General features: G+C 41.5%; 1 protein-coding gene across 1 annotated transcript in view; it reads right to left on the bottom strand.

The window, feature by feature from the left end:
- PCOLCE2 (procollagen C-endopeptidase enhancer 2) overlaps positions 1-12,696 on the bottom strand; it is a 22,729-nt gene extending 10,033 nt beyond the window's left edge. Inside the window, exons 1-4 of the mRNA XM_041475767.1 lie at positions 12,432-12,696; positions 11,439-11,547; positions 3,804-4,059; positions 2,128-2,252 (exon numbers count right to left, since the gene is read on the bottom strand). Of these exons, the coding sequence (XP_041331701.1) occupies positions 2,128-2,252; positions 3,804-4,059; positions 11,439-11,547; positions 12,432-12,511 (570 nt within the window). The 5' untranslated portion in view covers positions 12,512-12,696. The remainder of the gene's footprint in view (positions 1-2,127; positions 2,253-3,803; positions 4,060-11,438; positions 11,548-12,431) is intronic.
- Positions 12,697-12,706: the final 10 nt, after the last annotated feature.

The raw sequence follows: 12,706 nt of genomic DNA, 5'->3' as shown, positions 1-12,706 counted from the left end.
ACAACCTAACTGCTGCATGGAAACAGAGGTAATATATGCATTTAGGTTGCCTCTTTAGATGAAGCACAACAGTATTTAAATCATCTTCCCATAAATAGCACAAATAGAGCTTGAATGACACGACTGATTTATGCTGATTGTAGATCAACCTTTATAAAGATCTGACTCAAAGAACGATGGTATTAAATCTTCTAAGATTGTACAGAGAAAAAGAAGTAATTTGTATATGGCATGTACTTTACTTGATTACTTACATAGCATAAGTTATCATGTTCTACATTCAAAGTAATGATAGCCTGTTATCACCTGATGTCTTGGATATAGTTTTGCACTATTAAGATATTTAAGGAATAATTTTGTTAATTTTGTTTCCCATCAAGTATGAGTAACCTTGGGGGACGTGATTTCAGAGATGACTAACAGGCTTGTTTCAAACCCTCAGTATCATGATGAAAAAATGCACTTTAAATGGAATACCCATCTGAATAACATGCTTGTGATGAAAAAAGATCACAATAAAGTAATGCAACTGGGAATAGAAATGCTAAATTTTTCCATAGCAGGCAAAACAGCAGGCCATAATATCTACTTCACTATTGTTCAATAAGTGCACTTTGCACGAATAAGTATTTCATAGTAGAATAGAAGCTCTTCATGATCAGGAGAAGCTCCTTCATCTTGTGTAATAAATTAAGTAATTATTGGTTTGTATTTGAAGCAACAAAACAAGAGTGCCTTGTTTTATTGATCACATGCTTATGAAAGGGAAATAGAAACACCAACACCTAAATTCTGGTAAATGGAAGACTGGGGAGCTTTTTCTGTGCACTTGAAGAGAGATGCTTATTCACTAATTAATGGAAAATGGCACTGTCAAAATTCTGCCTTTTTTCCATGCAAACAACCACTGTTGCAGTACATGAATAATATATATTTGGAAACAGGTAGATGTATGGAATAAAATCATCAAAAGGCTCAGGATATAATGCCCTTATTTTTATGCTGATATAGCCTTTCTCAAATCTTCTCTATGAGCTTAGGAAAAGTTCTTAGGCTTATCTAGAGACATTTGGAAAGAACCAAAGTAATCTGCAGTTTAAAAATCACTGCCTATCTATAGGATTGTTAAATGGCCTGTATCTAGCGAACAAGGAATGTACATTAAAAAGGAATACAGGAAAGACTAAGCTGACATACTGCTTCAGTTCAAGGGAGGAACTGTCTTGGTAAATGCAAAAGTAGGAAAGATCAGAAGAATATATTTATCTGGGGCAGCTTTTTTTATTTCAAGGATTAGTCATGAGCGGAAGATGAAGAGGAAAATCATCTTTATATGTAAATGAATTTTAAAAGCTGAATGTGGCAAGAAAAGCAACCTACCAAACATGCTTGTCAACCAAAACATTCAATAATTGTAGACCTCCTGCTAAGGTACACAGCAGATGGCTCAGCAGCAACCAAAAAATGTGCAGCTAGGATTGAGACTTGCCCTGCAGTGTAGGGAACACACTTGTGTTTGCCATGCGTGGCACAAGAGCCCTCTCAGTCTGCAGTCACATCTCCTCAGCTCCTAATGAAGTGGTAACATATGCTCACATGGCATCTGGCTAATTAAGCAAGCATGTTATGTGATGGAGCCTTCAAAATACGAAATAGAACAAACTGCTTTTATTAAATTCAATCAGCTCCACCTGGGTGCCTCAATAGTAAACTGCAGCAACACCAAAAATGCTCAAACATTGTTAGACTTAAATGCAGCATTGGTCATCATCACGTTTGGTGCTGAGATGATCACATGCCCTGACTTCATTTGCATGGCATTTCTTTAATTAAGAAAATAATGTTTAAACCCTCCTTGGCTTAAAAGCCTCAGCAGTCACAGATGCTTAAACGGGTTTCATTTCGGGGCGTACCCGTGCGTGGCCCTGCTGAGGAAGCACAGGAGTCACCGGGGCGATGGGGGAGCAGAAGGCAGACGGCCGGAGCGCGGCCGTGCCCGTGCTCGCTGCGCCGGCCGGGTGCCACCGCAGTGTCCCGGGCCAGCCCGGGCAGCCCCTGCTCTCAGGTGTGGCTCCCTGCGAGCGCTGGAAGCTGAGCTGCGCCAGCAGGGCCACGGCAGCGCCTTACCTGGTTCTTCGGGGCCACGATGTGCCAAGAACAGGTGACTCCCGCGGGGTAGTCCCGCTCTGGCCAGTTGGGCGTGTGGAAGGAGCCCGAGGGCTTCTCCAGCCGTCCCCCGCAGTACTGGTCCCCTGCAAAGCAGCACAGCGCGGGCCCTGAGCGCCGCTGAGGCGCGGCAGGCGGCTCGGGGGCCTCCGCCACAGCCCCACCGCAGGCACGGCCGAGCCCTCCGCCCCAGCTGGGGCACCTCTGGGAAAACACGGCTAATAAACGGCAGCAAAACAAAGACGGAGAAGCGTTCCTGCAAACACTGGAGGAGGGGGAGAAGCCGCAGGTACTGGAGGAGCCATCCCTGCAGCCCACGGGCAGCGATGGTGGGGCCGACAGGCACTCCCAAAGGAACTGCAGCCTGTGGAGTGTTCTTGATGGAGAGGGGTCTTTTGCTTCCCTATCTCCTGCCCGCAGCTCCAAACTGAAAACTCCATCAGGTGTGTAATCCTTATTTACAATATTACTATGAACCTTCTCATTAAATTAACTGTATCTGGTCACAGTTATTTAATGTATCATTCAATACAAGGTTGCAACTGGAAAGCCTGATAAATTACTCATCACCTGCACTGCCTCTGCCCAACAACCCGTCTGGTCTGGTATCATACCAATAGCAAAAGCCTTGAAAAAGAGTCACTAACTAGGGCAATGCCACCTCCCTGTGACCTCACTGTCCATACTCTTCCCAAGTACCAGGCAATGCCTTTATATTTAGTAATACCTGATGAATTTTGCTTTGATATGTTTGTGTAAGTGTTTTTAATTCAGGGGAGAAACAGACAATCCACAATGTCCCCTGGTACAGGGTTCTACTGCTTCACAGGCCACAGAGAAAAATCACCCTCTCCTTTCCTTTGCAGCCGCTTGCTCATCTGTCTTTATATTGAAAGAGATGTACTGAGGTCCTCGGTCCCTTCCTCCACACCAGTCATGACTTCAAAGCCCTCTCCTACAGTGCCTTTGACTTTCTCTTTTCCATCATGAAGAAGTTCATGCAGTGCAGTTGATCTTTGTGTATGTGATGTTCTTTTAACTCTATCATACTTGTCTCTGATTCCTTCCGATAATTTCATCATATTCAGTTCTCAGATGGGAACATCAGAAAGGCACACTTTAGTCAAGATGTACATGCATTATGGATTTATAATGGCGTGGGTTTTGTTGTTATTGTTTGGTCTTTATTTTCTTTTCTAAAAATTATTAATTTTCGGTTTCTTTTTTGATACCTATTAAGCACTGAATTGATGCTCAACTACTGTTTTCATAAATTATCTACTTTAAACCTAAGATCTCATTCCAAAACAGTGAGTCCAAAACAGTGAGTTCCAAAACTTTGTGTTAGGATGTTTTCCCCTTATATGCAACATTTATCTATACTGAATTTCATTTGCCCTTTCAATGACTAGCTATTACCACTTTACTACTAGGTACAGTTCTTCCACTACTCTTAGACTTGTCAGCTTTTCTCTTTACTACTTGATAAACTAAGATGGCTAACCAGTTACACTTAATAAATATGTTGAATAGCACAATCCTTAATATCTCTGGCACCACATCTTGTTAAGCATTAATGTGGCTCTGGATAGAGCTGAGTTATATTTATCTTCAGCACATACATAATGGTTAATTACCTCTTTCATGTGGTTCTGCTGCAGAAAACTTCGCAATGAATCCACTCCCAGCAGTATTAGCATCTGAAGTCATCTGCACCAACATCTTATTGCTGCTGGATACCAGGGCACCTGGCTTCACAGTGCCACAGAACCTGCCGATGCGCTGTCCATTGGCATGGCCGCTGTATATATCCACAAAGTCATAGCGGCACAGATTGTCGCTTTCCAGGTCCAGATACCGGAAAGAAAGAACCACCACTTTCCCCTCTGGGACCTGCAGAGAGAGGGAAGGAGGGAGACATGCATCTGGAAGTGTGACCACATATCTATCAGATCCCACTGTTTTGGAGGTGGAGGTGTTTTCATACCCTTCACCTCCTGTCAGATGAGCTCTTTTTGTCAACTATATTCCAGGCACAGCAGTTTTTAAAGTAACTTGGACCCACCCTTAATACAAAGCTCTGGTCATCTCTTGCAATCATCTTATTTCTGATCGAGGGTACCTGCTAGTCAGGCTCATGCAGTTAATTATAAACCAGTTCAGCTTGGTGTGTTTCTCTTATTTTCTGTTGAAAGTGTGGAATCAGCCATGCAGCTCCCTGTCACCAAGCAAGGTGAGGAGGATGAGATTAATATGAAAAAAATATGGAACAAGCAATTTAGAATTTTAAACAAATGAAATGGCCTCTCTTTCTGATTTATGTTACCAAGTTTCATAGTTTGAAAGGGTTTTTTAATTTACTGACATATATCTTACATTTATAAATAAAATTGGAAACTTTATGGCTAACACTGTACAACCCTAACATTTAGTTACTGGAGTGGATGCAGTGAAAGAATTATATTTGGAAAGACAATATAAAATTATAAACAGAGAATTCAAAAGAACCACTAGTGGGTGTCCTCAATATAGAAGAGAGTTTTATTTTCTGAAACATCTGAGGAAACATAGGGCAAATCTTGTTACGTCTGCATCTGTGGACATTGCAAAAGAGACAGGAGTACAGAGAAGGATGCAAATTAAGACAACATAATAGTTTACAAGGAGGAGAACATTTCCAGGGATACAGTTACAAACTTTTAAGAGAAAAATCAGCATACTGAGAAGTGAAAACTATTCTAATAAAGCACCTAATGCTGTGTAACAGAGCTGAAGAAGGGAAACAATATTTTAAAGTATAGGGAGACCCTAGACAGGCAAGTGTAATTATCTGCATTCAATCCATATCATGGTAGAGTGGTTAGCTATTAAAATAATTGCAGCTGTTCTGCTTTACTGAGACACTACTATAATTTTCTGCTTTAAACATACACTTAATATATCTGCATTAAGTTCATATTTAAGCCACGTTATTTAAGAGTTCATGAATTTTTTTCATTCCTTAACAGTGACTCATTTTAAAACACTGGTTTGAAATAAACTGAAACTAAACTGTTCCTATATGAAATTGTCAAACTGTTTTAACATTGAGTCTCAACAGTTAAAAATTGCTTGTCAATTATAGATGGAAGTGCAATAAATGGAAGTGACTGCTTTAACCCACAGAAAATACTGATAGAGGCAGCAGCTCTGGATGTACTGAAAAATGTGCTGCAGCTGTATTCAGGTTACTCTTTCATGTGGCTGCTTTTATGTCCAGGGCTGATACTGATCCTGCAGCAGGACAGACTTCTGCTTGAGCTGTTCTCAGCTGCCCAGGGTCCATGTGCACATTTCCTGACCAGCTCCACTGCAGTTCCTGCTGCTGGTTTCAGAGAATTTTCCTTTTAAGTTCAAAGTTCTCAAAAATGCATTCAGGGTCCCTGTGCTGATACAGATCACTGCTACTACTACAAAACCACAACTCACCTAATCTTGAATTTATTCCTTGAATCACTGCTTTCATATCTAAATCTCTTATTGCATTCACTTGTCTTCTGGTCTGAATCACTAAGGAGCATTAAGGCTTGGTCATTTTAACATAAAATGAGCTAAAATGAATTTGGTATTCCTGCCAGAAGATCTGAATAATATTTACAGTTGTACTACAAAAGTCTGTGTGACTGGACAAGTCAATTCAGAAATGTTGACAGTAAAATTAGTTAGATAAAGTCAAATTTAGGCAGTTAGATGACAAGCCTTTTTTCCAGAAGTATGTATGTAAAATAGCATATGCTCTTTTGGGGTGGAGCAGTCATTTTCATAAGTTTGGACAACAGGTATGACAGGATGCAAATGGGGTGACCTTTAAAGGTTATTGTGTTTTAAAATAAATTATGATGCCTACAGTTAAGTTTGTCCAACATATTCCACAACAGTGTCTTGCAGCTTTGGCTAAAGCTTGCCCATCTTTAAGATATTTCCCCTTTTCCTTCCCCTGTTTTTGAAAGCTGAGCAGAAGTTGCTCTAGCATATTAGATTAAACAGTTTTATCAATGCTTATGAGATGTTTCCCTATTTTCTCAGCCTGAATTGCTTCTTTGAATATACCTGCTCTCTCCCAGAGTTTGAAGAAGGAAGTGGAAATGTGAGAGGTGGCTGGTTCTGGGGTAAAAAAATCTTTGCTGTCCTTGTAGAATTGCATTCAGATTCAGCTAAGTGGTTAGTGCTCAGTAGTGCTGATGGTGCTCACTGACAGCTTTGTTCCAGGAGTGCATTGACCCAGCACTGCTCTACTCACACCAGCCCCAAGGCACTCACCCCTGCCCCTGGACATGCCACTCTCCTGCCGCCACAGGGGGACCGAGGGAAACAGGACATGGGACAGAGCCCTGCTCAGGAGGGAGAGGACGCTGGCAAAGCTGCCAAACCCCAAACTGTAGTCAGCCATTCATTCACTCAAGTCTTAGGTTTTCTGGTTCATGATATCAGTCATTCTGTGCAGTGTTCTGCTTCCTTCTCCTCTCTCCACCACTGGCTATACTGTACTATACTATACTATACTATACATTTCGTTGCAGCTTTTAATCTCTGCTTCTGTCAGTTTAGTCTATTTGAACTTGGTCAAGACTGTTCCCCATAGAGATACTGACTTCCGTTCATGACAGTCTGTAAAAAAATGTGTAGGAAAAACTCAGCCACGTGGTCATGAACGTTTAACTTGGAGCCTGCTGCAGGTTTTAGTTGTCAGAATAATCCTTGCTCAGGTTTAGCTGAATTTGGGGAGGTAATTTAGAGAAATGTGGCAGGCCTTTAGTTACAGTCACTACTTACTGCTATTACTGTTATTTTAAAAATAGACTCGCTTATTAAAATATTTATCATTCACAAAAATAACAAATTTGTTCCAGTATGTTAAAATCAGTTCAAATTTTGTGGTCTGAGTAGATGACAATTAGAAGTGCAGAGAATGGTGGTTCCACATTCTGGCAGCAGCTGTTCCACTTTGCAGCTACTCCCAAGAAATCTTGTGCTAAATACAGGCATCTTTGCATAACTGTACTTTTCTTTGATTTTTACCATTTCACTTCTTTAAATGTTGAGAACTAATGTGCTAAAATCTGCCAATGATTGTCCCAGGACATTTAAAATATTGTTCCATGAGAAACACGGGGGAGCAAGCAAAGGCCAGCATGACTCAGTATTGTTTACTTTGAGCCACATCTGAGCCTGATGCAGTAAGATGGGATACCTCAGAGGAAGAACTGGAAGGGATTCAGCTCTTAAAAGAAAAGGGAAAAAAAAAGAGGGAGGAGTCAAAGGAAAAATGATGTGATGCTTCCTCTGCAGGGTGTGCCTTATTTTTGTTTTATCCATCCAGCTGGTATTTTTCAACAACAGAGGCACTTCATCGTCTGCCTTTCCTAGTCACAAAGAAGGCACCTGACCCATACTCACTCTCTGCTTCCCTTATTTTAACTCTAAGAACTTCTTTAGGTTCAAAAATTGTGATGCTGAACTAATGCAAAGGATGCCTTACTCCTATGGAAGGCTAAATAAATTTTTAGAGGGAGTTTTTATAGAGCATAATTCCCTAAAATAATCTGTGTAGATTACTAAGCTTTTCAAAAGGGGATGATTATTCCACGTATACAACACATCTCAAAATAAGGTCTTGAGATTGTTTTTGGTTATCATTCATTGCAGATATTTCATATAATGTTAATCAAAGTTCAGATACCATTAGTGATGCTGTTTTTCTGTTGTTCTGACTGAATACAAAGCCCTCTTCATCAAAATTACATGGTATTTACTTTGAAGGGAGGAAACCCCTTAAATGCCAGATTTCACAAATATATTTTGACTAACTTTTAAACCTGTATTGGGTTGAATATATTTTGATATATGTTTAATACAAAAATGCTGATTGTATGCTTAGCAGTCCCAAGCAGAATTGAAAAATACATCAGCTACCTGCAAGCCAAATGTATTATTTCTCTCTACTGAGAATGAACATAGAAGTTATTTGGAGTTACATCCTGGGAAGAACCATGATTTCTGCCTAGTTGCTTGTTCTCTATCTCCATCTCCAATTTTAAAAATTTGTATTAGCTTGCTCTGACAAGGGCACTAGAGTCTGTTCATCTTTTTCTTTTCTGGCAATACAACCAATGTGTAAAGACCTGTTTTCTACTGGAAGGGCAATTTTACAAAGACATAGAAAAATGAACGCTTAAAACATAGAAAAAATTGTTTAAAATATTCTGCTCCCTCAGGGCAGATTCTCAACTGCCCTGATAAGTAAATTTTTCAAACTTTGCTTATTGTCAGTAAACCTGCTGGAATGCAGCTCCTGAACATATAAAAACATAACCTTACATAACTCTGACAGTTTTCAGTGTTATTGTTGCACATAAAGTTGTTGGAGTTTTATGGGAACTAAGCAGTCTGCCAGAAAAACATGGGACAGCAGTCCAGATTCTCAGACTATGTGACACATTTATGTGAGGTGATGGCCAAGAAGGATTACAGAGTATTAAAAGTAAGTGTATATGACATATTTCAGATAAAGATATATACATCACTATAGGAAAGGAAATAGCTGTACAAATGACTTAGCAAAGCCAGTGAAAAGCTGCTGGGTAGTCTGCCAAGGCTGTAATAGAACCACAAGCATGTGCTGAACACTTCTTAGAGCTCTTAGAATAGAGAAGCTGTTTTCTTTAGCCAGCTGAAAAAGTCCCAGTCCCTTGAAATAACAGAACCATAATTGAGTTAGACTCTTCCAGCTTCAGCAAACTAGTTGGAAAGATTTCAGATGATACCTGAATGCTACATTGCTTTATCTGTATTACCTGTAATGTTTTCTAAGCCTGTTTTCCTTCAAAGAATGAATTAGCTCTCATTCTGCCCTTCTTTCTGCATTTCTTGTGCAGCTGATGAGATCCTGTAGTTGAGAAAACAAGAGCTTCACGCTTCTTGTGACCCAGACACAAAGTGAATCTATGTCTCTATCAGTCTTGCAGACTTGTCAGATCCTGTATTAGCAGAGTGTTTTCAGAAAGGTGTTCACAGCCCTTGGCTAAAACGGACAGGCAAATGTCTCTTAGTCACTTTCTAAGACCAGAAGCTAAATGTGGAAGACTAACAGTAACTACAGAGTATTTCTTCATGGCAGTGTAACTGGCTTGCTTACTTACTTGGGTGCTATTGCAAGCTATTCTGAGCCTCAGTAACATTTGGTGAAAGGATTTTGTTGTATAAATTCAGGCTAACCAGACCCTTGAGTGTACTGCTTTGCCACAGTTTGGTAAACCATGATCTTTTTAAAGAGAGTACAGGCTTAGTCTTGCAGGTTTATTAGTCCTTGCCTTCCCTACACCCTTCCCGCACACCCAAAAGACACAGAGCATTCTACAGTTGATGGGGGAAAAGAAATCAGCTTGGCTTAGTCAACATTTTTAATAAAACAGGGGTTAAATGGGCTGAGGGCACAAGCAAGCCTGGACTACTCAGTTTGCAGCCCTTCTCTGGCTTTGGGCAAACTACAGAGGATAAGCAGGAGGCAGTCAACTGGCAGCACAGCAGAAAACTGGGAGTCAGGGTGATCATGAAATGACAGAAGCCATCAAGTTCCTCCCCTTGTCAAGAAAGCTCAAGTGTAGACACAGCTCTGCTACAGCTTTGTAGAAATGCTTCTCACCGTGCCCAGGCTCACTTGGATGTTGGCATCTTGTTAGCAACAGCCACATAAAGTCTGCAATTAAACCACTCTGTATGGACTTTCTAAGTACAATAATTTGTTCTCTTCTCCCTCTACCTCCCATATATGAAGGGCAGATACATGGCATGATTCAGTAATTGCTTCTTTAGTGCTGCCTCCATTTGTTAGTTTTTTAGTGGTAAAAATTTCATGCTGTTATAAGCAAAATTATTATCTCCCTGCAGATTCAATTTTGAACTTTTGAACATCTAATTGTGAGTTATACTGGTAAACTAATTTTGTGTGATTTTCCCTTTTATTTAAGGCATGTGTGTATGATTCCAAATGCAATTTGCATCTGCTCTTCAGATTGCAAGGTGGACCATGCTGATTGCTGTCACCTCAGCCCCTCGACAGCAAGGAAGCAACTCTATGGGCAAGCACCATGTTTCACATCCTCTTCTGGATGAGGTCAGACAGGGATCAAAGGTAACCTCTAACTAGGCCCCAATAACAATGCAACAGAAAGGTGCAGAAAGCAACTCTGCAGCTTCACTGGGTTCTTTCAGATAAAATGATTAAAAGCACATCACTCATTTGGTACGAGAGTTGTTTTAAACTGAACATTGTAAACAGATCAATGCCTCCTGCTTTGCGTCAGCATCTCTATAGTAGCAGGAAACAATTATCCTGTGACATCCTATTCTCCTCCAACACCTAGCCTGTGATGCAGTCTTTCAGCTGAAGTTGTCTTTAGTGATCCTGTCAACACACAGACTAACTTATTTTATTATGCCTTCTTATTTTTTCTGTAGGCCCAAATGTCAGAAGAGTTCTTGGTGAACCATGTCTAAAAAAGAGAGGAAATTTGGTGGGCAGTTTCAGAGGGTTTAATTTGTGCAGATGTGAGGAAGAGTAATCATTCACTCACATCCACTTCTCTGAGTCTGTGGATAAGGACATCCAGAACAGGAGTATTTAGTCCTAGTTGTTTCATGGAATCTGTTGTCCATGAATATGATATCTCTGCACTACAGTCTCATTTCAGCATCAAAATATCAATTGTACCACATGGTTCCATTTCACATAGTCATTTATAAATGTAACAACACTTCCCTACTGCTGTCAGCCTGCTGTATGACAGACTCCAGATGTCCTGGCTTGCAGAACACTGCTACTTCAAGCAAACCTGCCTGAATTTTTTTGGGTTTGATTGAAACGTTTTTTATATTTCTTGCCAAGAAATTTTGCTTTTCATACTCACCACCTCAAATCTTTTCTTTGACAGAACTCACTATTGCTTTCCACAGTGACAGAAGGGGAGATGGTTGCTTATAAGTGGGTTAATTTAAAACAATTAGGGGTGCATCAAGGAAGTCAATGAAAATTTCCTTCTGATATGAGGAAAGGCCAGTTCTGTTTCAGCCACTATTATCATATTACATCAACCCTAAAAAGCTCCAGATAGCTGAGCTACTTTGAGTTACTGAGTTCATTATTGCACATATGTTACCCCACATAAAACACTGTTTAACAACAAATAGCTGTTCATTGTCTTGAGCACTGATGTTGTGGTATTAAAAATTCTTACGGTGATTTTCCAAGTACATTTGCTGTTTGGTGGGTAGACGCCAGGAAATCCTTCACTCCCAATAAACCCTGACTCTCCAGATACAACTCCTCCACATGTAAATGTAGGCCTGAGAATAATAGAAAAAAAAAAATTCATTTATTCTTTGTATAAGAGGCACAAACTGTCTCAACAGCTTAAATATTTAAAGCCATTGCTAACATTGTATATTTTTAATCATTTACATAAAATCACTATTGACATAGAATATGCTATTTAACGTGTGAACTTAGGTGTAGAAAAAATTAACTACTTAGGCCTTAATTCTAGGTCAGCACAGACTGTTATCTCTCCCTCCTTTTTTACTTCCTAAGAGCAGTGGTGTGCCAATGTGATATATCATTGTAAATTGCTATTATAATTATTATATAAAGAAAATTAATTATTAAGAAGTCATTAGCAATGACTTTTTATAGTACATATAATAGTAGTTAAAATAGCACTGATATAAAAATTATTTCTCATTCCTTTCTATGCTTTGAATTCATATGTTTTAATCAAGTAAGTCTCTAGTACTTTTTTGCACCTCAATAGCACAACCCACCCCGTGCTGAGCCCCGCTCCTGGTGCTGAGCCCTGTGGCCCAGCTGTGCTCAGTGCTCAGCTCAGGTGCTGGTGCCGGCTCCGGACACGCTGCACGGACACGCGAGAAACCCTGGCAAAGCTGTATGGAACCATTGCTACTGCTGAGGACACGAGGGTGAGCGAACGCCCTGCCGAGCTTTAGACGCCGGGATGCCTCACCCTATTGTACTGTTATGTTAGAGAGGTTACAGCCTACCCGGCACCGGGCTGCTCTCGCAAAGTCCCGGGTTCCGTGGGAAACGTTCCTGCCTTGATGCAGTCACGGGCACTGAAACACCCGCGCACCCCACGGAGGCACGGTGGGAACGCGACTGCGGGGGACGAAGGGAGGGGAGGGGACGCGGGAGCGGGGACAGAGGAGCGCGGTACCTGTGCGGGGGGGCGGCGGGACGCGCGGCCGCCAGCAGCAGCAGAGGCGGCAGCAGCAGCAGCGGGACGGCGGGCGGCATCTCTGGGCGGCAGCGGCGACTGGGGCAGGGCTGGGGCCGCGGAGCCGCTACTCCGACCGCCGCCTACTCCTGTGGCTGCCAGGGCCGGGGGAGGAGGCAAAGGCTTCCGCGGCCCTCCGCCCCCAGGGCAGGGGCCCGGGCAGGGCCGCCCTCTCTCCCCGCGCGGGGCGCGGGCGCTGCCCCGGGTGTGCCCGG

This window comes from Pyrgilauda ruficollis, unplaced genomic scaffold (genome assembly GCF_017590135.1).
Source record: "Pyrgilauda ruficollis isolate IOZ18807 unplaced genomic scaffold, ASM1759013v1 scaffold36, whole genome shotgun sequence".
NCBI classification, from domain to species: Eukaryota; Metazoa; Chordata; class Aves; order Passeriformes; family Passeridae; genus Pyrgilauda; species Pyrgilauda ruficollis.
Note: the sequence above shows the minus strand (reverse complement) of the source record. Positions and strands in the feature narration are given on the sequence as shown.